The sequence below is a fragment of the Hippocampus zosterae genome, chromosome 16, assembly GCF_025434085.1.
Source record: "Hippocampus zosterae strain Florida chromosome 16, ASM2543408v3, whole genome shotgun sequence".
Classification (NCBI taxonomy): Eukaryota; Metazoa; Chordata; class Actinopteri; order Syngnathiformes; family Syngnathidae; genus Hippocampus; species Hippocampus zosterae.
The window spans coordinates 5,138,682-5,164,105 of NC_067466.1; the positions used below are offsets into that span (position 1 = coordinate 5,138,682).

The 25,424-nt window shown below is 41.8% G+C and overlaps 1 protein-coding gene and 1 long non-coding RNA gene across 7 annotated transcripts in view; both read left to right on the forward strand.

Annotated features, from left to right (window-relative positions):
* Positions 1-25,424, forward strand: part of arhgap32b (Rho GTPase activating protein 32b) — a 115,275-nt gene that overhangs the window by 63,574 nt on the left and 26,277 nt on the right. For 5 of the 6 annotated variants that reach the window (XM_052046205.1, XM_052046208.1, XM_052046209.1 and 2 more), the window contains 6 exons: positions 8,472-8,558; positions 12,953-13,090; positions 16,184-16,276; positions 20,314-20,436; positions 20,988-21,065; positions 24,976-25,057. In XM_052046205.1, the coding sequence (XP_051902165.1) occupies positions 8,472-8,558; positions 12,953-13,090; positions 16,184-16,276; positions 20,314-20,436; positions 20,988-21,065; positions 24,976-25,057 (601 nt within the window). Of the gene's footprint in view, positions 1-2,777; positions 3,389-8,471; positions 8,559-12,952; positions 13,091-16,183; positions 16,277-20,313; positions 20,437-20,987; positions 21,066-24,975; positions 25,058-25,424 lie in introns of those variants that run through there. The other variant, XM_052046210.1, reaches the window with a different exon arrangement.
* LOC127587845 (uncharacterized) lies at positions 13,099-16,165 on the forward strand. Its single transcript, XR_007958881.1, has 3 exons — positions 13,099-13,440; positions 13,816-14,182; positions 15,461-16,165. It is a non-coding gene; the product is annotated as an uncharacterized LOC127587845 (long non-coding RNA).

Below are 25,424 nucleotides of genomic sequence, written 5' to 3' on the forward strand. Positions count from 1 at the left end.
TTTTTGAAGGAGCCACCAAATCCAGGATGGCCCGGCATGACGAGTCGAACCAAGAGGTGAGTTCCTCTGTGTTAGACGAGGGTACGCAAAGGTTATTAAAGGCATCAGAGAAACGACTAGCAGTGTGAGGGTTAAAAATTCGGCGTTTACAACTAGGAGCGCCAGATTTCACAGCAGCATGCGATAAGACTACGTCAAATAAAACTGCCATGTGATCAGAAATTCCATTTTCAAGGACTTCCAGATTTGACACCGTTATACCATGAGCAAGGACAAGGTCTAAAATATGTCCTTGTTCGTGTGTCGGGCTGGTCACATACTGCACAAAATTAAAAGAGTCGATAAGTCTTAAGAAGTCTTTTGCTAGCGTTTTTTCCGGACAACATACATGGATATTAAAATCCCCCATTAGGAGAATACGATCATATCTCAGCCTGATTTCCGCAAGAAAGCTTGAAAAGTCGCTTAAAAAGTCTTTGTTGTATTTAGGAGGACGGTAAATGACAGCACAAAGCACCGGGAAAACACGACCAACTTCAAAGAAGGTTGCTTCAAAGCTGTTGGCAGATGTGGTGAATGTGCACCGTTTACATTTGAAATTGTTCTTAAAAACTGCTTACCGTACCTCCACCACGTCCTGATGTCCTCGGGGTATCGAGGAAATCACAGTCAGGTGGTAACAATTCAATCAAAGCTTTGTACTCACCGGTACCTGCCCAAGTCTCCGTCAGACACAGAAAATCCAAGTCATTGGAAAGAAAATACTCCCTCAGAATATGGGTCTTGTTCGTCAGCGACCGGGCGTTTAACAACGCGATCCTTGTGGAAGTAGCAATGGGAGGGCTTCCCTCTGTCAATCGCCGAGCCCGGGGGAATTCCCTCAAAAGGTTTCGCTGAATTCCTCCCCGAGAAATGCGCGCAGGGTAGAAATGCCGTGGCACGATGGGAGAGCCAACGACTGTTAGCAAGCACGAGGCGACGGGGTCGAGGGCACAGCACGCCGGAGCGATCGAAGTGTGTCTCAGATCCCGTTTCAGTTTCACGAGCTGACCACTGCGTTTGCCGCGGCGGCGGCGGCGCTTTCGTGAAGGCAGCGAGCGAACGCGGAAGAGATCAGCCGGCAGGTTAGCCAAGAACGGAGGTAGCGTCTTTCCACCACCGTCTTGCCAAAACGCGGCCGAATCTCCGACGTGTTGTTGAATCAATAACAACGATCGGCGATCATAAACCAACCGAGACGCTGTTAGGGAGGTAACAAGCATTGCGAAAAGTAAAAAAACCCGAAATGGCAGGAGCGTCGCCGAACACACTGGCGCACAAGCGGCCATCTTGGATTTTTTTGACCTGTGCCCACCTGCAGTTTCCTTCATTCTCCATACTAGCCAAACTCCACCTCCTAAGAAAACATCACTGGCTAGACCTGGAACAGTTTACCGGATATTGCTTGATGCACTTGTGTTCAGTGGAATGTGGCACATATTGTTTTATTTTATTAACCAGCAGCTATACTATACTATATCTGCCCATCTTTGAGAAAAAACAGGGTGCAATTCTTCATGCATTATTTGAAAATGGGAGGTCAACGTTGCCTCTCCTGGGATATATTTGAGAGGCCACATGTTTTTATATATTTATTGTATCGCTCTGGAATGACCTCCCACTGAACATTCGGCAAGCCTCCTCGGTGCCCATCTTCAAAGCCCTCCTTAAAACTCACTTGTATTCTTTGACGTTCGACTCAGCATGACTTAGATTTGTTCTTGATTGTACTGTTTGGTGCTTTCTACCGCCTTTATTACCGATTTGTCTTACTGTTTATTGTGCATGTTAAATCGCTCCATGTACAGCACTTTGTATGCAGCGATGGCTGTTTGAAAGTGCTCTATAAATACTGTTGACTTTACTTGACTTGACGCATCAACCCATCTATGGTAGAGCAGAGCATTGCAGAGCTGAACTAAGTGGGTCACCGTTGGATTGTCATTTTGGTAATCATAAGCAGATTTGTGCTCAAGGAATAATTTGATTCGCATGCAGCCCCTCAAATCAAACAAGGAGGCCGGTGCAATTTTCTCAGCTATTTTTTTGAAGCTTACTTGAGAGTCTCCTTTTATTGTGTAAGGGGACAATCACACACAAGACGCACCATAGCGAGCGTGTGACCACTGCAGGTTCCGGGCAGCTGCCTAGTGACCTCTCCTGGCTCTTATGTTGTCCTCGTGGGTGCAGTCATTTGCATATACTGTATTTCCACCCATCTTCCCAGCAATAGGCTTTTGTAATTAAATTCATATGTTCCTGGAAAGTAATTAGTCACAGCTGATGAATTTGCAGTTTCCACTTGTTTACTTTTTTTTTCAACTTGAGTGCATGGTTGGGACACTTTTTAATTGGTTTGTGTGAATATCATCAATGGCTTTTTTTTTTAAATTATAAAGTTGAGTGCCTTTTTAATGGCGGAAATGGACCGCTTAAGATTCTGTGTTGTGTGGTCTGCAGAGTTTCAGAGCACTATGTGCGAGAAGGCAGTCAAGAGGGAGGACTGTGCATGTGGAACGACTTTTTCCGCAAGTGCACCCATCCTCCTCCTCACTTTTACTTTTTATTTTCACCCCCCATTGCCCTCCTGCCCCATTGCATGTCCTCTCTTTCTCTCTCTCTCTCTTTCTCTCTCTCTCTCTCTCTCTCTCTCTCTCTCTCTCTCTCTGTCTCTCCATCCTCACTCTTTGTCCCGGGAATGTACCAACCAGGAAGGGGAAGATGAGGACAGAAGGGGGAGGGGTGATGTAGCATGTCAGACATGGGGTGAGGAGGAAGAAGGGAGAGAATAGCATGTGGGATAGAGAACACACATGCAGAGAAAACAGCAGCAAAGTTTTGGATTGCTTTCCATTTCTGACGCCGTTTAAAATTTTTGGCCACATCGTGTTATTGTTCGCTCGATCGCCAAGAAAGAAAGAAAGAAAGCCCAAAAGCAAACGGAAAGAAGAAGAATCAGCACTGGGCATCACAATGGCAGGATGGCTACCAGGGCCAAACGGAGGAGATTAAAGCTGCCCGGTTATGGAATCAACCATTTTAACATCACCTCTACCCCTGTAAAGCTGCACGTATTATTCTCTCCTTTTCTCAAAGTGTCACCAAGAGAGCTCATATTGTTTGTGGAACAAATCCGGAGAGCTAGTCTTGAACATCCCCTGCCCATTTGAATTGTGCTCGGGACGGGTGAAACTGGACTCTGTGAGGCGGGATGAGAAAAAGAGACCGGGGACAGGTGTTGGGCATTAAAGGAGGGGGAACATGTTGGTGTGAATCTCCACTGCCTGAAGCGGAAGGAAAGTGTGGCAGCTAAGACGTCAAATGCATGAAATCCACACTTGACATTGCTGTGAGTACTCAAGTCGTGTGTGTTGACTTTTATTATGAACGTCATGCGCATGAGAAATAGTAACTTGTTTGTTGATGGAAAAGTAGTGCTGATGAATTTTAAATACTTTCCATTATGTTTGGATATTGCTCACAAATTGCTGTCGTAGAGGTGCCCTGAAATGTAATTATTGGCTAAAACAGTGCCTTGCTCTTTAATCTTTTTCTTTGGATTCATTGTTCCCTTTCCCCATTGTCAAAATAGCACATTTGAACACATTTGTATTTATTATAAATCCTTATCGACCACTAAGTGTGCTTCTGTTTGGATGGATCCACTTACAGTTAAGATGGGAGGTGGGGAGGGGGTGATTTTGAATCTTTAGAATTGAACTTGAACTTGTAAGCCAACCTTTGCAATGAAGGTTGACATCCTTTTCAGAATATGTTTCTGTCCGATTACTATTTAATCTCATTGTGCTTGTAACGTGGGCCAACGACTCACTAAAAGCAGAGGCACTTGCTCGCATATAATGTTATTTCCATTGGAGATCAAATTGCTGTTCTGAGCCGTCTTGTGTTTATGGTTTCCTGCACCACTGGAAATTTCGATGTATCTTTAGAATAACTTTTAATAGCGTGTGCCGTGAGAGTGCAGCTGTGAGTCAACCTGCTGGCTTTTTCCTTGTTGCCTGTTTTGTTCCAAGTCAAATATGAATTCTTTCAATCTTGTCAAGTCTGCTTTTTCTTTTATTAACTGTACTGCACCACGTTGGTGAACCCTGCTGTCGACTTATTTATTGTTAGACTTCCTCTTTTAAATAATGACTCTGCCCCATTATACCTAGAAAAACAGAGTTGCGGGTGGATGCATTTGGTGTAGAGCACTTGTGTCAAATTCAAGGCGCGGGGGCCAGATCTGGCCCGCCACATGATTTTATGTGGCCCGCCAAAGCATATCAAACATGTCAACTTCTATGATGCTTGCTAAAATCTGACATTTCAAATTCACATGTGGAATAAATATTAGAGATATTATAATCATTTTCTATTCGTCAAAGCCTCATTACAGTAAGTTAAACAATAGTTGAATAAACCGTTATTCTTGAAGTCTTTCTATGGTCATAATAGCCCTGCAAGGAAAACAGTAACTACAATGTAGCTACAAAAATGTGTTTGACACCTCTGGTGTAGAGCCACTTGACACTGACCTCATCAAAAAGATTTTGGAATGAACTACATTGAGATTGGCCACCTCATCCGACACAAAATTTGAGGCTGTTGTAGATGTAAAGATGCAGCAGTCAATGTCCCTGTTGACATATTTTCATTCCGGAAGGGAATTTTAATTCGCATTTAAGCGTATTTTCCAAATTCTCCAAACCTTCCCATTCCCATCAGCAGAATAGCTTTCTAAACAGAAAAAAAAAATCCCTCGCAGATACTCCGGGATCTGCTCATTCAAATAATTTGTCAACTCAGCATTTTTAACCCACTCAAAGGTCTTAGAGTTGCCTGTGTGGCCTTACAAAAATGCATGATGCAAAAAATAGAAAATAACGCTGAAAAGCGTTATCTGTAATTACAGAACTATTTCAGACAAGATTTTTGCGTTTTAGTGTCTGTACACCAGAAGTTTCTTTGGGGTTATTGTAGTCATCTGCACTTTGTATGATTTCAGCTGTTTGCTGAATCCAATTTAACAGGAGTTTGTATGTGTTAATCCCGAACATGACCACCTTCCAGTTTTAAGGCGAGCACCTTTGTGCAAAATATTATTTTAGTCATTCATTTTTTTCTTTGAGGTGGCTCGGTGGTCGACTGGTTAGTGTGTCGCCCTCACAATGCAGAGGCGCACTCCAGCCTTCCTGAGTGGAGTTTGCATGTTCTCCCCGTGCCTGTGTGGGTTTTCTCCGGGTACTCCGGTTTCCTCCCACATTCCAAAAACATGCGTGGCAGGTAAATGGAACACTCTAAAAATGTCCCAGGTGTGATTGTGGGTGTGAATGGTTGTTCATCTGTGCGGGCCCTGTGATTGGCTGGCAACCAGTTTAGGGTGTCCCCCGCCTACTGCGCGAAGACAGCTGGGATAGGTTCCAGCCCCCTGATGAGGATAAGCAGATCAGAAAATGGATGGAGGGACGGATTTTTACTTTGCCTCTTGAAAAGATTCAGGCCAACCAAATCAATTGACTTGTAAATGTTATGTTACCTAAGCGGTGGATATCGTTTTGAAATATTTGTCATGCTGTCTTATTTTTGAAAACCATGTTGTTTGAACACATGTAGACTTCTTATATCCACTGTACGTTTGAGTTTCATATTTTGTTTGTTAAGTCGCTGATGGTGTAATGGTACACACACCAGACTTGTGTGCGGGCAGCGTGGGATCGCTTCCCACACTGTAACGGTGTGAATGTGTGTCTTCAGGGTATAGTCTGCCTTCCGCCCGAAATCAGCTGGGATAGGTCAAGTCAAGTCAAGTCAACAGTATTTATAGAGCACTTTCAAACAGCCATCGCTGCACACAAAGTGCTGTACATAGAGCGATTTAACATACACAATAAACAGTAAGACGAAATGGTAATAAAGGCGGTAGAAAGCACCAAGCAGTAAAATCATGCTGAGTCGAACGCCAAAGAATACAAGTGGGTTTTGAGGAGGGCTTTAAAGATGGGCAGCGAGGAGGCTTGCCGAATGTTCAGTGGGAGGACATTCCAGAGAGAGGGACCAGCAACAGAAAAGCCTCGATCCCCTCTGAGCCTCAGTTTAGTTCTTGGTACCGGGCAGGTGTGTAGGGGCGGATGAGCTCAGAGAGGTAAGGTGGCGCGAGATTATTTAGAGATTTGAAAACAAAGAGGAGGATTTTGAAAATAACTCTAAAATGAATGGGGAGCCAGTGAAGGGATGCCAGAGTAGGAGTTATATGCTCCCTCTTACGAGTACCAGTCAAGAGGCGAGCAGCGGCATTCTGGACCAGCTGAAGGCGCTTAATGGAGGACTGGCTGACTCCAAAGTACAGGGTATTACAGTAATCGAGCCGGGATGTGACAAAGGCATCTTTCTTGCTCAGTGGGACATAGATCTGACAGTCATCTGCATTGCAGTGGAAGGGGAATACCATGTTTCCTTAAGATGGAACCCAATGGGGATAGGCTACAAAAACTCCCCGCGACCCAGTTACAGCTAAGCGGTGTTTAAAATGGATGGATGGATAGATTTTGTTTGTGGAATTGGATGAGTGTCATGCTATTCTGCTTTTATTATCCCACACTGTTTACGGAGCTCATGCAGCTTTCTGTTACGCTGTTCCTTGATCAGCTACGTGCCGACCAAATCAGGGTGTAGTGAGCCAGACTAGCCCCACAATTTAAATGAGCCCAAATGTGCCTTTGTTAAAGGCAATTGCAAATACCGTATTTTCACGACTATTCGACGCATCGTACTAATGGCCGCAGTCTCAGTAATGCGTGACATTTCTGTATTTTACACATACACAGGACGCATCGTACGAATGGGCGCAGTTTTACAGTGGTAAAACATACGCCAGCTTAAACATACGGCATGCATGCGCGCACTCTAACACGTTAGCTTGAAGCATACGGTAGCACGCCAAGACATACAGATAAGATAAAAACACGTTTTTAAAAAGGCAACGAAAGCAGAACTGAGTTTGGGTGTATTTTATTTAGCCATCGTACAATGTTCTCATGTTTTTCGATCAATCATCACCCAGAAATCCATCAAAGTCCTCATCCTCTGTATCAGAAGCAGAGGACTGCACATCTCAGTTGTCATTGAATGCATGCTAGTGTGAGTTGCTACGCATTGCCGAGCGGAAAGAAGGAGTACCAACAGCAAAGTCAACATTTCTCTCGTGTGAAGCTTTCCCACATTTGAAAGTAAAGAACAGAGCGAAACATGGTGGCAGCGCGTGTGTGTGTAGAAAGAATTGAACAATTGTGCAAGTACCGTAATCCATCAAAAACGCCGCGTTCCCTCTCGTGTTGCGTATTGTGGCTTAACTCGCCAAGCGCTGCCTCTCACTCTTTGTAAAGTTGTGTTTGCCACCGATCATCCATTGTTCCCATGCCGTTTGCAACTTTACTTTGAACGCCCGGTTGATCCCAATGTCCAGCGGTTGGAGTTCTTTAGTCAAGCCTCCGGGAATAACGGCAAGCTCAGAGTTCATTTGCTTGACTTGTTTTTTTCACCGCTGCTGTGAGATGGGGACGCATGCCAAAAGCATAACCGGTGGCTTTAAGTTTGAACTGAGCTTCGTAGGCGTGTCTTTTTGTCAAATTTATTTTCAGGGGTTCTTAGAAACCAAAACCGGAGTTGTTTTGCAACAATGCACATTGCCACACTCTATACAAGTGTTGGTACTGGCTTGAGGCGTCCACTTACACGCCCACCCTTCACCATTGGCGGACTAGCTTGTCTGTCCTCTCTCTCCCTCTCTCGCTCTCTCTCCCTCTCCATATATGTATATATACACGCCCACCCTTCCCTGATTGGCCGACTTCTTTCATGCCTGGCCACCGTCACTTCCGCCTTTTCTCTATATAAACAGCGTGTCGGCTGTCAGTCAGATTTTGGAACTCGGCGCATATAAAGGACGCTCCGCACCATAAGGCGTCCTGTCCATTTTGGAGAAAATTTAAGACTTTTAATGGCGCCTTATAGTCGTGAAAATACGGTACCTGGCAAAAACGGATGTGATGCTTGTCTTCAATGGATTGAATTTAATGGGGGACGATAGGGGAACTTAGCTGTTTCCTTCTGATTAATGTGTAACATCCTCACACATTAAGTCGCTTCAAAGTGAGGGACGCTCTTAGGATCATAAATATGACATGACATCTAATTAAATTCAGCACGAACACAAATTCACTAAAAGCGAGTCCGAAATCAAAGGAAAATGTCTTGGTTTATTGGTTCTGTCTTCTAGGTTTTGGAATGCGGTCCAGATCTTGAGTCATGAAAACCTACTTCCAAAAAACATGTTTAAACACCTAAACACTTTTGTCCACAAATGAAAATGTGACATGAAAATTGTGACAACAATGGAAATGTGAAGCCATAATTACTGTCTTGTCTTTCAGTTGTCTCTCGGCGATGAACAGAGTGAAGTGACGCGAAACAGCCATGAGTCCAAAGAGCTCGTCTACTTGGTTCATATTTACTGTCAGGTGAGGCTTCATTTCATGAGTCGTCATAAAGAAGTACGGACCCAGCCCGCTTTCCTCAGAGCGACGCCTGAAATAAGATCTGGGTTGATTAACTCATTAATGTATAAGATCTAATCAGTGTTAAAATCTAACTGGAAAGAGCGATAAACAGGAGCGCAAGCGAGCTTTTCATTCATTTATGACTTGGGGGGTGGGGGTGCTGAAATAGGTCACAACTGTTTATAAAAATATGAAAAGCCGCTGGCCCTGGACGTGGCACTCTATGTGGCCGCACTTTGCGCTCGCGCGGGCGAAACAAAACACCCTAAAGAACTCCTCGGTAAATAATTAGTCCAATTGCATTTACCGCTCTCCTCATGAAAAGCTTAAAAAAAAAAACAACAACCTGGTGGAGGAAATCATCACATGACAGCCAGACAAACTAACTGTTTGCCTATCAAGCGGGTGATTGTATAGAAGCCACTCAGCTCTTAATTTCACACTGTTCAAGATTCTTGAACAACCTAAATCCCATGCATGAGTTTTATATGATGGTTTCAGTTCTGATTTTAATAAGATGCAGCTACATTTTTTAATTGAAAGGTTCACCTCTCATTTTATGTCAGTCTAATTTTATTGATGATCTTGATTTTATTGCTGATCTTTGATGACTGTTTTTTTCTCCATGGGCCACCAATCAAATTATGGCTGTGCCTTCCCCAAATGTGTCAAATGTAAAGATAATTTACATGACTAGTATTTATAGTAAAGAGGTCGGCATAGTTTTTGTGAATTATAATGAATCATTTTAGGTATTTTGGATCTGGTTTAGGTTGCATTTTGAGAGCATTGTTAGGCAAACAGATTTTAAAAAATCTATTTGGTGTCAATAGAAATATTGAATGGACCGTATTTTCCACACTATAAGACGCACCTAAAATCAATCACTTTCTCGAAACTGACTGTGCCTTGTAATCCGATGCGGTTTATATATGGATGAATATTTAGATTTCTTGGATGACGTATTTTAAATGTTCTGTAAAGCACTTTGTTACAGCTGCAGCGGTTTTGAAAGCTCTACATCAGTGGTTCTTAACCTTGTTAGATGTACCGAACCCAACCAGTTCATATGCGCATCCACCGAACCCTTGGTGAAAAATAAAAATATGATTCGAGAAGTGTTCCTTTAGTTTTGCGCGAGATGATGGTTGCTCAACTTGGCATGACAAATCATGCAAATAGGATGCTGAGTCCCATCATGTTCCGTGATGTATGTGAATCCATGTTGTACATATTCGTCTGACCACTTTCTTTTTTGTTCGACATTGCATGTGTTTGAATTTTTTTTTTTTTAATCACGACAGTCACACACTGACTACTGAGGGAACTATATTTCCCGCAGCACTGATTGAACAAGCACTGCAATGTGATCATCCGCAGCCAGTGATGCCCAAGTGACATGTTGAGTTGGGTGTGTCTTAACCTTCATGGTAGAGGCTCCGTCGAACCCCTGAGACTGATTCACTGAACCGCTGGGGTTCGATCGAACCCAGGTTAAGAACCACTGCTTTCCTTAAATAAAGCTCTATTGTATTGTATTGTATTCCCTTTAGCATAGCTCCATATAGTGGATGCATAACACAACCCAGCCACTATTGTAGCTTCTATTCTATGCAGTTTATAATGCTGTTCGCCCTATACATATGAAAACAGTTTTAAAATAGGCCATTGATTGAAGGTGAGCCTTATGCTCCAACAATCTGTACTTTATGGAAAGTATCTTTACTTGTTTTATACGCTGTCTGTACAAGACAAGATGTGTCTGCATTACATCACGAGAATGTGATTTAAAATAAATGGAGCCCATCTTAAGGTCCTCTGCCATCTTTGGACAGTGTGGGTGGTATAAAAAGCAAACCAAATGTTACCCAAGCTTGATCATGTACTTCACACTTGTGAATTTGCAGTCATGCCATCAGTTTGATGATAGTGTATTAAATTCCCGATGCGGAAAAGAACCTGTTCAGCACAGAACTTTTGTGCTTCTGCCATAATGCATGTAATGTGGAATAAACCGAGAATCGTTCCGCTTGCCCCGCTTCTGTATGGTCACTGGCTGTGGTTGTTTCTGTAATGATGAATTGTTTATCATTTATTTACTTCACTTTCCATTTCAGCCCTAAACAGATTTTTTTTTTTGTTCTTTTGACTAAATTTCCCCTTTTGGACTCATAAAGTATTCTGAATCTGAATCAAAACATGGGCTGTGGAAAAAGGCTACATAGTTGAGACCTCCAAGTTTTAAACCGAGCACATTTTGTGGTGTATTCTCTTGACTTCATTATTCATACTGATTCATCATCATATCGTCTTCATCATTAATTCTTATAGATGGAAGCTTTGTAAACTCAGAGTCGGCTGTTTTCTACCCAGTTGAACATTGACTGTTTGGTTACATTTCTGTATATAATTTGGCATGTGTAGTTCTGTATAAAATGTCATAAACTCAAACAAACAGACCTACTCCAGCTGCAGAGCAGTTTTGCCCTAATCTACTCCTGTGACATTTGCCATTTTTTTTCCTTTCTTCATGTGTTTCCATCCGCAGAGGGGTATTCCTTTTCCTCGTCCTTGGCAATGACACACAAGTATGTGACTGTTTAATTGGATATTCCATCTACTTGGAGCCACTGGAAAATTGTTAGATCTTTCCCAGAACTTTCGAGAGAGAAAAAAACCCTGCGACTCACAAAGAGTTGAGTTTAGAGTTTGATTAGAAATAGTGGCAAAGCACAGTGAGTTGATTTCCACAAAGCCAGGCCAGACGTGCATGGTTACTGGAGTCCCTGTATGAAAGTGGGGCAGGAAAGCTTCATACGTTCACTGAGCCCGTGGAGATGTTCAGCCTGCCGCAGCCAGTGCTTTAAACACCACAAGAATCAGTGGGTTGAGTGGTGTGCTGCAGTCCCAGCGCACAGACCTTGGCCCTAGAACAGAGGGATCTTTTTAGGCCAAATCAAAGCAAAAATCCTTTTCCACCACAAGTTGCTCTCATTTGGAGAAGCATTCTCAATCTCATTTTGGTAGAAACAAGGAGGGGAAAACAGGGAATGGCTCTATTGTTTTACATTAAACTATCTGCCTATTGTGACAAATATGGTTGCCGTGTTTGTCAATAGCCTAGCTTTGAAGTGGCTAACGTCGCTTTTGCTACTCAGCACTCATGAAGGTTTAGTTTGGAAAATGTATTTGGCTGTTGATTGTCACACTCAGCGGCACTCTGGAGACAACAGTATTTGTATACAAGCAATCATAAAGTCAATTTTTCATCATGTGTCCCCTTACACAAGGAATTGCGTGTAGGCCAATTAGACTGTCACAACTTAACAATTGCAGCAGAACAAACGAATCTGTCAGTTACATAAATAAGCTCATTATATAAAAGGGGAAAGCCCGGTTTAACATTTGGACTTCAAATCGAAGCATCTTCAGTTTATTATGTTGGAAGTATGATTTATTTATTTATTTTAATCTTAGAAACCTGCTATGTCAGGTCAAGTTTTAGTTATTAGATTGAGGGCGGGGGTATGGAGGGTGAACATGTATAAACTTTCTGTTATTACTTTCAGTATTAACAGTGAGGCCAATATACACTAGGCTGGACCTTTTTTTTAATATTATTGTTTATTCTATGTTACTAACAACCAGATGAAACTGATTCTACCGAGCGTAGCACCTTGTATAATAGCATAGTCTGTAAGAGAAATTGAGCCACAACTACCTACATTATGTTTATCAGAGATGGAGATATCAATTTGCCTCTAAGAAAGAATCAAAACTAACTCTGAAAACGAATTGTTGTCAATTTAGTTTCACCCCAGTCCTGAAGGTGGCGATAATTTACAGTGCCAAATTAGTTTGCCAAAGCCAAACAAATGAAACGGAGAAAAACAAGACTGTCACTTCCATTTTCTAGACCTCTTATCCCAAAGCCTATTCAAAAAGACTTTGGCCTGGACAAACAGACACACTCATGTCAACTTAGTGTCTTCACTGAACCTAACATGTTCATAACACGCATGTTTTTGTAATGAGTCAAGTATTGAGGGAGGAAGCTGGAACAAATCCATGCAAGCATGGGGATTAAACGCCACAGGAAGTGCAAAGTTGAGATTCAAACTCAACCTTCTAACTATGTGGTAGGTGCTCTAAACAGAAGGCCCATTTTGTTGCTTTTCACGATTAAAAAAAAAATCTGGATCTGAAGTGCTTCATCCGTGGTCTGTGCCATGCCAGTGTGCAAAGTTTTTATCGAAATGAGTTAAGGAGCTTTTAGTTAAGTTACTGGTACCTTATCAGATACAAATTAAGAATAATTGCTCAGTTGCTTTAACTCAGTGTTTTCTTCTTTGAAGGGTCGAAGCTGGATTGTGAAACGGAGCTATGAGGATTTCCGTGTCTTGGACAAGCACCTGCACCTTTGCATATATGACCGCCGTTTCTCTCAGCTGCCTGAGCTGCCAAGACTTGACAGTTTGACTGATCAGCCAGAGGTGACCTTATAAAATTCTATGCATGCGTGCATGTGGACTGTAAATAACGGTCGTATCATACTGTTAAACCTTCTCCAGAGACTCAATTTTACAGGATTAGTGTTCCAACAAACTGACTCATAGTCGTAAACAACAACAACAACAAAAGTCAGTGAAGAGAAAAAAAATCTCTCGACAATACACACAGTGAAACTCCTTTACAACGAAACCTACATGTGCGAAAATACACCCTAGTGTGAAACAATCTTCATGCATGAAAGCCATTCCCTCTGTTCTGCTTCCCCCTACAACGAATAGTTTGTCTGTTGCGTAATACGAAATCCTTTTCTCCACCCTTGCCTCGCAAAGAGGTTCATTCATTCATTCATTCATCTTCCGAGCCGCTTGATCCTCACTAGGGTCGCGGGGGGTGCTGGAGCCTATCCCAGCTGTCTCCGGTCAGTAGGCGGGGGGCACCCTGAATCGGTTGCCAGCCAATCGCAGGGCACACAGAAACGCACAACCACTCACACTCACACCTAGGGACAATTTGGAGTGTTCAATCAGCCTGCCACGCATGTTTTTGGAATGTGGGAGGAAACCGGAGCACCCGGAGAAAACCCACGCAGGCCCGGGGAGAACATGCAAACTCCACACAGGGAGGCCGGAGCTGGAATCGAACCCGGTACCTCTGCACTGTGAAGCCGACGTGCTAACCACCGGACTACCGGGCCGCCCGCAAAGAGGTTCACTACAACGAAAACAAGTCTACCGCAAAAGTCTAATCTGACCTCAGCCTGCCACAGCCACTGCTATTGCTTCGCTCGGAAATGGCAACAGCACCCACCACAACTCGTTTACACGTGCGCAGTAGTACAGGAAGTATTTGTTATTGTCAGCACGTGGTTAGAAATTTCACGAGTAGTTTCAGACACAGCACGAATGTTGCATTGCTTGGTATAAAATAGTTACAAAACGGACCTTTGCAGACCAAGGCTCTTCACAAGAAGTAAACAAAAGAAAAGCTTTAACACTTGAAGACAGGATAAAAGTAATGAAGATGAAAGATGGAGGAAGCAAAGTAAAAGACATTATGGAAGAAATTGATATACCGTATTTTCACGACTATTCGACGCATCGTACTAATGGCCGCAGTCTCATTAATGCGTGACATTTCTGTATTTTACACATACACAGGACGCATCGTACGAATAGCCGCAGTTTTACAGTGGTAAAACATACGCCAGCTTAAACATACGGCATGCATGCGCGCACTCTAACACGTTAGCTTGAAGCATACGGTAGCATGCCAAGACATACAGATAAGATAAAAACACGTTTTTAAAAAGGCAACGAAAGCAGAACTGAGTTCGGGTGTATTTTATTTAGCCATCGTACAATGTTCTCACGTTTTCGATCAATCATCACCCAGAAATCCATCAAAGTCCTCATCCTCTGTATCAGAAGCAGAGGACTGCACATCTCAGTTGTCATTGAATGCATCACATGCTAGTGTGAGTTGCTACGCATTGCCGAGCGGAAAGAAGGAGTAGCAACAGCAAAGTCAACATTTCTCTCGTGTAAAGCTTTCCCACATTTGAAAGTAAAGAACAGAGCGAAACATGGTGGCAGCGCGTGTGTGTGTAGAAAGAATTGAACAATTGTGCAAGTACCGTAATCCATCAAAAACGCCGCGTTCCCTCTCGTTGTTGCGTATTGTGGCGTAACTCGCCCAGCGCTGCCTCTCACTCTTTGTAAAGTTGTGTTTGCCATCGATCATTGTTCCCATGCTGTTCGCAACTTTACTTTGAACGCCCGGTTGATGCCAATGTCCAGCGGTTGGAGTTCTTTAGTCAAGCCTCCGGGAATAACGGCAAGCTCAGAGTTCATTTGCTTGACTTGATTTTTCACCGCTGCTGTGAGATGGTCACGCATGCCAAAAGCATAACCGGTGGCTTTAAGTTTTAACTGAGCTTCGTAGGCATGTCTCTTTGTCGAATTTATTTTCAGGGGTTCTTAGAAACCAAAACCGGAGTTGTTTTGCAACAATGCACATTGCCACACGCTATACAAGTGTTGGTACTGGCTTGAGGCGTCCACGTACACGCCCACCCTTCACCATTGGCGGACTAGCTTGTCTGTCCTCTCTCTCCCTCTCTCTCTCTCTCTCCCTCTCCATATATGTATATATACACGCCCACCCTTCCCTGATTGGCCGACTTCTTTCACAGTCACTTCCGCCTTTTCTCTATATAAACAGCGTGTCGGCTGTCAGTCAGATTTTGGAACTCAGCGCATATAAAGGACGCTCCGCACCATAAGGCGTCCTGTCCATTTTGGAGAAAATTTAAGACTTTTAATGGCGCCTTATAGTCGTGAAAATACGGTAAGTGAAAGTGAATGCTGATCGAAAATTCCGCAATTTCTTTCCTTTTTTTTTTTCTTTCTATGCTGGCTATGAAGTGTCAAATAAGTGTATGCTCATACTTATACACTATTGGAATAAAAATAAAGAGTACACTTACACGTTTTTGTGTGCGTTTGTGTTTACGTCTAAGAACAAATTTATTATAGTGAAAAGTTCCCTGTTGTGAAAAATGTCTGGGTGCAAACATGATTTCGTTGTTGAGGAGTTCTACTGTAGTAAGCTTTTAGTGTGAGCAAAATAACGTTTATATGTTCATACAGCTTCGTTTGCTAGCATTATACCCAGTTGGTGGTAAACGAGGAAAGGGCTTTTTTTTCCTTTTCTAACAGAGGTTAAAACTGAATATTCCACCATCGTTTCAACAAAGCTGTATATGTGCCACTATGATTGTGCACTTAAGTGCATGAGAATGATTAAGAGATCGTGAGTCACACCTTCTGTCTCAGATTGTTTTTTTATTACAAAATGAGGCCAGTGAAGGCGTTATTTTCCAGAACCTTTAAATCATGCACCGCTGTTGAGTCATCCGACATTTTTAACATGACATAATAAAAAACGTTTTTAACCCTGTCAGGGACAGCGGTTACTATAGGGGACAGCTTATTATGTCATCAGGTTATAGAATGCATGAAAGGGTTAATTCCAAAGTCTTTTTTGATGTTTTGTTTTTTTTTCTCTCATGTTAGTCTGTTTCCCAAATGTTGTTGGGTTACCTCTCCCGGCTATCGGCTATTGCTGACAACAAGATAAACTGTGGGCCTGCCCTCACGTGGATGGAGGTATGTAAACACTTTAATCATCTGTTGAAGAATCAGTGTGTGGCAGTGTAAATAAATCCAAAATTGGGTTACTATCAGTGAAAACAGACATCCAAGATGCTTGATTTATTTTCATCCAAACTGTCCAAAGTCTGGCCCGGGGACAATTGCAGTCTGTGTTGAAATTTCTACTGGTCCACAGCTTCTGGCATAAAGATAATAAAATGTGGTCTGTCAGCAAAATTGAATGCAGTGGAAAATACACATGAACAAAAAAAGCCATTTTATATTTCAATGTAAAATGGAGTAACTGGTTAGCAAGTCCACCTCACAATGCAGAGGTGCAGGGTTCAATTCCGGCTCTGGCCTTCCTGTGTGGAGTTTGCATGTTCTCCTTGTGCCTGCGTGGGTGTTCTCCGGGTACTCCGGTTTACTCCCACATTCTAAAAACATGCATGGCAGGTTAATGGAACACTCGATATTGCCCCTAGGTGTGAGTGTGAGTGGGAATGGTTGCATTTCTATGTGTGCCCTGTGATTGGTAGACAACCAGTTCAGGGTGTCCACCGCCTACTGCCCGAAGACAGCTGGGATAGGCTCCAGCCCACCCGAGACTCTTGTGAAGATAAGCGGATCGGAAAATGGATGGATGGATGTAAGATGGCAGCAGACCCGTGGCCACGCGCCTACGAGCATTTTGAAAAACGCTCAAAATGTACTTTGATTAGTGTTTGGCATCACTGTGAATTTCCAAGCTGCATGACCCTTGTGTGACCTTTTCTAGCCCATTTTTAAAATGAAGACTCGCGAAGAAAATCAAAGTTGACAGAGAGGGCCATCACTTCCAAGACAAGTGGAAAATGGCTTTTTTTTTTCACTGAAATACAAAATACCTCGGTCTGTCAGACTTGACAAGAGACCGTAGCAAGTTTCAAGGAATTCTAGCAAGAGGTACGTTTTTGTATTGTGACGATAAAGGAGTCGGTGTTCTCAGAGCAAGAAGTGAATCACATTATTTGATCTAAGTTTACATATACATTATACATACATACATTATACATACCTGTACATTAGCTATGAGCTTTCCCCATCTAACTAGACCACAGTGCTCCCAGTTGAGTCTCACGTGGAAATGTACTTTTTGTTCTAAGAATGGTGCCAGACACTGTATGCACATGATGACATTGATGTGATTTAATTATGCGTTCATCTTGGTGGTACAATATCAGCGACCATCCCGTAATGGCAGGGAGAGGCAGAGAGACACTTTGAAGAAGATAACTCTTGTTACATTGTTGCTTTTTGCCTCTCGGATGCACATTTTTTTCTGAGAATTGCGTGTCTTTTGTAGAAAGAAAAAAAAAAGATAAACCCCCTGTTGTGGGTGGATCATCTTTCATCTACTCTTCTGTGCATGTGTAATTGAACACAGGCACTTGGATTTGTTATGCAAGTCCTGCTGATATGTAGTGAAAGCAGGTTATGAGTTATGTTTCCCCGAAAAACATTATATATTTTTTGGAAGAATTACTAGGGCTACAACTGAAGTCTATTTCAATAATCGATTAATATGTTGATGAACATGTATTGGATTATTTTGTCAATTAATTGATGAGTTGGGTTAAAATCATGTTTTAATTTCCATCCCTTTATTCAAAAATTGATAAGGTTCCGGAACAGAATCAGACTCTACAAACGTAAACTCAGATAAAGGTATAGAAAATATTTATTTACAGCAAAAATGGCGCAAATCCAACAATTAATGACACTGGTTGGCACACCACGGGAAAATGAGGGAAACCAAAAGCTCTTGCCAGAAGGCAAGGGAAAAATATTAATGAAAATAGCTCGTCAACAAAGGACAAGATGACTCAATCGTAGAAATACGAAAAACGAGAGTAATATTAAACACAGGCAAAATGCTTACGGAAAACGGAGAACCAAGTACAGAGAATAAGAATATGGAGCAATATCAAGAACGTCAAGAAAACTGCACTTGAAAGAATAACATGAGCAAGGCGAATTATCCGACAATCAGTTGTCGTGCGGGATGTCCTCAAATAGTCTGCGTTCAAATGAGGAACCGGTGCGCAGCAGAAAAGACCGGAATTCCGCTGTCACCTGTTGGGGACTAAACAGAACGGAATCATGACCAAAACAAAACATGATTTCAAGATGACAGTGTAGTAAGGTTATTAACTTTTCAGAAAATAGACAAAATTGTTAATCAGTTTCCAAAGTAAAAGCAAATGCATTTTGATTAAATACAAAAATAATTAATCTGCTTTCATAAAAGATGACAAAAATCAGTGAACATTTTCTGTTCAGGAACTGATATTTTGAGCGTTTGGACAGTTCTCATTTAAAAAAAGATTCTAACCAATGTATCAATTGTCAAAAATAATTCTTGATGAATATGATGATCGATTAATTGTCCATTACCATTCTGCACTATAAGGTGCTTCAGATTATAAGGTGCACCTTCAATGAATGGCCTATTTTAAAACTGTTTTCATATATAGGGTGCACTGCATTATAAGACGCATTGAATAGAAGCTACAATAGTGGCTGTGGTTGCAATACGCATCCACTAGAGGGTGCTACGTCAACGATGATAATAATAATAATACATTTTATTTATAAGCGCCTTCAGCTTTATTTATAGAGAGCCTTCACAACTAACAAAGCCATGAGAACTGGTTACAAACACGGATATGAAACATATAACTACAAATAACAAATGTATTATAGGGCACAATGTTGACTTTTGAGAAAACTGAATGCTTTTAGGTGTGCCTTATAGTGCAGAAAATACGGTACAGTAGTTGGTAATTGTAGCTCTAGCAGTTTGTCAAAATTGTTACGTTCGTTTTTCATGTACAGTTATTGTAGTTATTGTACATTTGAACACAACACTATAACCTTATTGAATGCTGAACTTGACTCCCCAGGCCAAAGTGAACCCCTGGCACGAAGAATAAAAATAAAAATAGCGGTAAGAGAGAAAAGATAAGAAAATAAGATCACATAAAATTGAGAAACGTAGCGACAATCTGGAGAAAATTGGGTCGAAGATCGACCAGGTTAACCGGCAGCTGAGGAGAAGTTATGATGTAATTTACATTTCAAAAACCAGAAGCCATTCATTTACGAATGTGATTGCACTTTAGTTTACATATATACTGTAAATGTTCAGATATAAAGATTTGAATGAGGCAAAACAACATGTTTTTTCTCTCAAATATATTGTTATAATTATTTGGTTCAGATGTAGTGTAATTATTCATTCATCTTTCATTAATTCATCTTCCGTACCGCTTGATCCTCACTAGGGTCGCGGGGGGTGCTGGAGCCCATCCCAGCCGTCTCCGGGCAATAGGCGGGGGACACCCTGAATCGGTTGCCAGCCAATCGCAGGGCACACATAGACGAACAACCATCCACGCTCACACTCAACCCTAGGGACAAATTAGGATGTCCAATCCGCCTGCCATGCATATTTTTGGAATTTGGGAGGAAACCGGAGCACCCGGAGAAAACCCACGCAGGCCCGGGGAGAACATGCAAACTCCACACAGGGAGGCCGGAGCTGGAATCGAACCCGGTTCCTCTGCACTGTGAAGCCGACGTGCTAACCACTGGACTACCGGGCCGCCCGTAGTGTAATTATTTTCTGTATAAAAATCTCTTTGGTGTTCAAAAAGACATTTTTCAAACTTGAGTCTTGAAAAAGAGGTGGTCCTCTTTAATCAGGGCCATCTTATATTCGGGCTAATACGGTACTTAATATTGTCAAATGTGCAGTATGTGCAACATACAGCACAGATGAAATTTCTTCCCTGTCAAACAGACAACATACTCAGTGCTGATGAACATGTTAAATGCCTTTCGATTCCTTCATCTGCTTTGCATTTCTATTTTAAAGTCATAAAATGACTGTAAATCTGTTGGATGTTTTGCTGTTTTGCATTTCTTCACTTGAAACGTTTTGAGTCAGTCGTCTAAGCATCACAATGATTCAATTGAGCCCCGTAGCATTAATGTTTTTTTTTTCCCAGGTTGACAATAAAGGAAATCATCTTTTGGTTCACGAAGAGTCATCCATCAACGTGCCCGCAATTGCAGCTGCCCATGTCATCAAACGCTACATTGCACAGGCTTCAGACGAGCTTTCCTTTGAGGTGACACCAATACTCTCCCAATCTCTCTTGCAGACTTTCTGACAGTACACAGAGAGAATGCATTCCATTCAACTATATACAGTGATCAAGTGGAAATAAAATACTGGAAACTAGTTGGCTCTTCGGGTAAAACAACTGAAACTAAAGCTGGATCCCAATCCCTAGTCGTTTTAAAGCAATTATTGTGGAAATATCGTACTGGATTTTTTCATTCATTCATTCATTCATCTTCCTAACCGATTGATCCTCACTAGGGTCGCGGGGGGCGCTGGAGCCTATCCCAGCTGTCTCCGGGCAATAGGCGGGGGACACCCTGAATCGGTTGCCAGCCAATCGCAGGGCACACAGAAACGAACAACCATTCGCACTCACACTCACACCTAGGGACAATTTAGAGTGTTCAATCAGCCTGCCATGCATATTTTTGGAATGTGGGAGGAAACCGGAGCACCCGGAGAAAACCCACGCAGGCCCGGGGAGAACATGCAAACTCCACACAGGGAGGCCGGAGCTGGAATCGAACCCGGTAACCTATTTCCTCTTCTCTTAAGGTTGGTGACATTGTGTCAGTGATTGACATGCCTCCGAAAGAAGACACCACATGGTGGAGGGGGAAGCATGGCTTTCAGGTGTGCCAACACAACCACATCAAAACATCATCATACCCTACCTTTACATACATGCAGTGAATATTCAGGTTGCCGGGTACCATTTCATGCTGGGTACCATCTCAAGACATCATTTGTCATGTGAATGCTCCAGAAATTCAAAGTCGTAGTCATTGGCGTTCTGAATTTGTGGCAGTTGATATATCAAAAATTGAAAGGCTTCTTCCAAACTCCATACGCGCTTACCTGTCACTCAGCAAACCCGTATAATTTAATTTGTTGTTGGTATTCTGCTGCCTATATGTGTAGAAAAATACAATCCATGCCTCATTAAATTTGATTGAATCACATTACTGTATACGAAGTACAATGTGTACACATTTTATGGGGAGTTTTTTTTTGGGTGGGGGTGTTACCGTATTTTCCACACTATAAGACTAAGAGCATTCAATTTTCTCAAAAGCCGACACTGCACTTTATAATCCGATCTGCTTGATATATGGATCAGTAATCAGATTTCTTGGATATAGTATTTTAACTCATTCAAACCCGTTGACGTCCAAAAGCGTCAATTAACACATAGTCCCCGCGTCCCCATGATGTCTAAAGGCGTCAATCACGTTTTTACATGGGGAGGATGCAAGAGAGTCTGATGCAACTTCTCACTGAAGGGGCAGGCTTGACTGTAATGTAGCAATAGTGAAAAAATGGCCAGCAGGTGGCAGTGGTGCAAAAGTCCAGCGTTGTTCAATTTGCACTTTGGTTCATAGCTCAATCGTTTTATGTGCAAATAAATGAGTTTGCTATAAAAACATTTTTTGTAATGTTGTATTGAAGGAGGAACACATTATTGAGGTATTTGAGCTGTCACAAAAGCAAAAAATAGCGTCAAACTTGAAACGATGCTTGAAATGCATGCTTTTACAAAAAAAGATAATTCTCTGGATATCTGAAGAAAATCGGCCTTTTCCATAAAACTTAGCAATTTTCGATGCTGATTGCGAACGAACGGAGAAAGATAGAACCAAACTTTTTTTTCCTGCTGAAAGAATAGAAAATTCTGTGGGCCTTGCAAATCAGTCAAAATTCAGTAAAATGTGAGGGATTTAGTGATTGCTCCAGTGAAAAGGGGTGGTATTCAATGAGTTAAATGTTCTGATGTTCAGCACTTTGTTAAAGCTGCAACGGTTAGGAAAAGCTCTATGTAAATAAAGCTGGTTAAACCCTTTAGTGTAGCCTCATCTCTTGGATGCATAAAGCAAATAGAGCCACTATTGTAGCTGCTATTCTATGCACCCTATAATGCGGTGCGCCTTATGCATTATGCTCCTTGACAATAAAGTTGGACTTGACTTGACTTTAATTTGAAAATTGTTTTAAAATAGGCCATTAATTGAAGGTGTGCCTTATATTCCGAAGCATCTTATACTGCAGAAAATACATCAATTTTGTAAGCATACTTCCTGTGTTTGTGTACCGTATTAAAGTACATACGTCCCATCACTACTTAACCGGAGCGAAGCGTATTCCACTAAATTGTTGTGACTGGATAAACTTGTCTCGGTGCATGTGACTAACGTACGTAGCTTAGCACAGCTTGTTCTGTCAACCCATCACTAAGCAGTGATTGAATATATTACTTACGCGATTATTGAGGGATCAGAATACTAGGCGAGCAGGACAGTCGGAGTTGGATTTTTTATTATTCATATTATTATTATTATTATTAAGTCCTCACGTCCACTGTGGGCCATAGGAGTAGCCTAAATGGGTGAGAGAGGCACTTGACCCGGTAAGAGAGCAAAACATCAGGCCCTGGCTTCTACAAAATCTCCCTACTGTTTACTTTTAAGTGAGTTTAGTGTTAGTATACATAAACTTTGGCCAATTTATTTGTGGATGCATGCTTTCTACCTCTTTTGAAATGGACATTTAAACCCATGGTATACTGTACATTGAAACTGGTCACCAACCCATTCCTAACTGGAAGATAGTGGTCACACCTGCCTAACCCCCCCCCCCCCCCCAAAAAAAATAGTCAAACCATAAATGTTTATGTAAAAGACAGTCAAGCCTACATATAAATAATGACTGAACCCAGTGTACTCTTTTATGTTGAAGATCTTGTGCAGTCATGAACCCTTTTTAAAACCATGTCTGAACTTTCTCTCACCCTCTGCCCCACTTTCTCTGCACTGCCCTTTTTGAACACACTTGGCTCTTTGCCTTCAAGAAGTCTGACATTCTAACGCACTCCCAGGGTTACAGGCAACAGGAAGTTTCTCATTAGTTCGATGCTATTTCTGAAGTGTGGTTGGTTGGCAAGAATCTACAGAGAGTTTTGTCTTGTCAGTTTAATTCAAGTGTGAAATAAACTTAGCCAACCATTTTTTGAGTAATACTTTGAGCTAAAACTATTTCAAGCATACTACCCACCCAGGTTCATAGCTAGATCATCATAGTTGGATTCATATTCATTCATATCAATGCACTGAACAACAAAAATGCTTTTGTTCGGCAATCTTTGGTGAGTGATGTGGTTTATAGAATTATTTATTATAGAGTCGGCAGCCAGCCATTGAACTGCATTGGCGATTGTCCAGTTAACTGCTCTTTGCCATTGGTTTTGAGTTATTCAGCGAAACCCATCGACGCTGTGTGGCGATGCACTGTTCCTATTCCAGCAAACAGTGGTTTGAGTGGCCAAAAGAAAAGAATAGGGCACGTAAATGGACCAGAAAATTGAAATGATACAGTTTCATCCTGGCAAAGCGAATGAATTTCACGCCGGTGTTGACGAGCGTTCTTTGTTACCAGTACTCCAAAAACCTCTGTTTTCTCAACCGGATTTGCAAAAATGGCAGGTGTGATAATCAATGAATAACTCTGGCTGTTGTTTATGAAAAATTTTGATTCAAAATATTATATGAGTGCATCGATGGAATCCTTTGTAATGGTTTGCAACGAACAATGCTGACGATATACTGTGTGGAGTGGCCAACAACGTAACTGAACGACGTTAGCAATGACAATGCCAGGACACCAACCCACGAAAATATGTGCTCTCAATACTAGCGAGAATGCTTGGACCAAGTAGCTAAACCCATCGTGCACAATTTACAGCACGGCGCAGCATCGAATTGCAAACAATAGTGCTAGGCTAATAACTCGACTATATAGCCTCGCATATTTCCAGTCCCAACGGGTCTCGTCTCCATTCCATGTCCAGCCGTTGGGGCACATTTTCCGCATCCTGAGCATCTGGCTCGTACATGTTTCGTCCAACATATATCTCTTCAAACACCCCTCAGATAAGTGACATAAAAATATTTGATTTGAGTTGAGATTTTCTAAAATGACTTCACACTTGACCTTTAAAGCTCATGCGCGGGGTATGTTTGGAAATATACTACTGGTGAACATAGACAATGTTGGCGTTAAACTGTACCTTCATTCAACTTGCTCGAAGCTAAACAATTTTGGAATGATCTGAACATGGCTCATAGGTGTTGATATTGTTGGAAGTACATTTGGCAGTTGAGAAACTAAAATTCAATAATAGTGATTTATCTCCATTTGAATTAAGTGATTAGTGGTTAGTTCCTCCACTGATTACTTGTAACCAAAAACCTAGTTTGGATGAGCAAAACAAAATGTATTATGTTTGAACTGAGTTCCAAACCTTTTTTTTATGTTTAACTTTTTAAATGAGTACGCAACTCAACTGGCAACATTTTGAAATGAATTGTTGTGGGTCTTTATGGGTTAATTCATATTTTTGTTGCAGCTATGATGCATATAAGATCTCCAATCTATAAAAAGTGCTTCCTATAGGGCATGGGTTTTGGGCCTCAATGGAGATCTGCAGTCTTTGTGCTCCAAGACTAATTTTAATTCTGGTTTGTTTGATATTTTCTCCCACTCCCTCCAGGTTGGCTACTTTCCCAGTGAGTGTGTGGAGCTCATAAATGATAAAGTGCCACAGTCCATGACCAACTCTGTGCCGAAGCCAGGTACTGCTCTCCTTAACGTTCAAACCATTTAGTGAAATGTTGTCAGAAGGGAATAATCGTTGATGACAGCTGAGAGATAAGGGCTGCGTTTTCAGGAAGTAGTTCAGGATGCGTTTGTACATGTGCGCGCGCGCGTATGTGTGTGTGTGTGTGTGTGTGTGTGTGTGTGTGTGTGTGTGTGTGTGTGTGTGTGTGTGTGTGTGTGTGTGTGTGTGTGTGTGTGTTATGCCTCAGGCAGACCCTTGGTTTATTTCAACAGTTTTTTGACTCAGAATTCTATGAATGTATGGTTTACCTAATGTGAATATACACAAGCCAATAAGTATGCTAAACTTTTACTGGGATATTCAAATCCATACGTTACAAA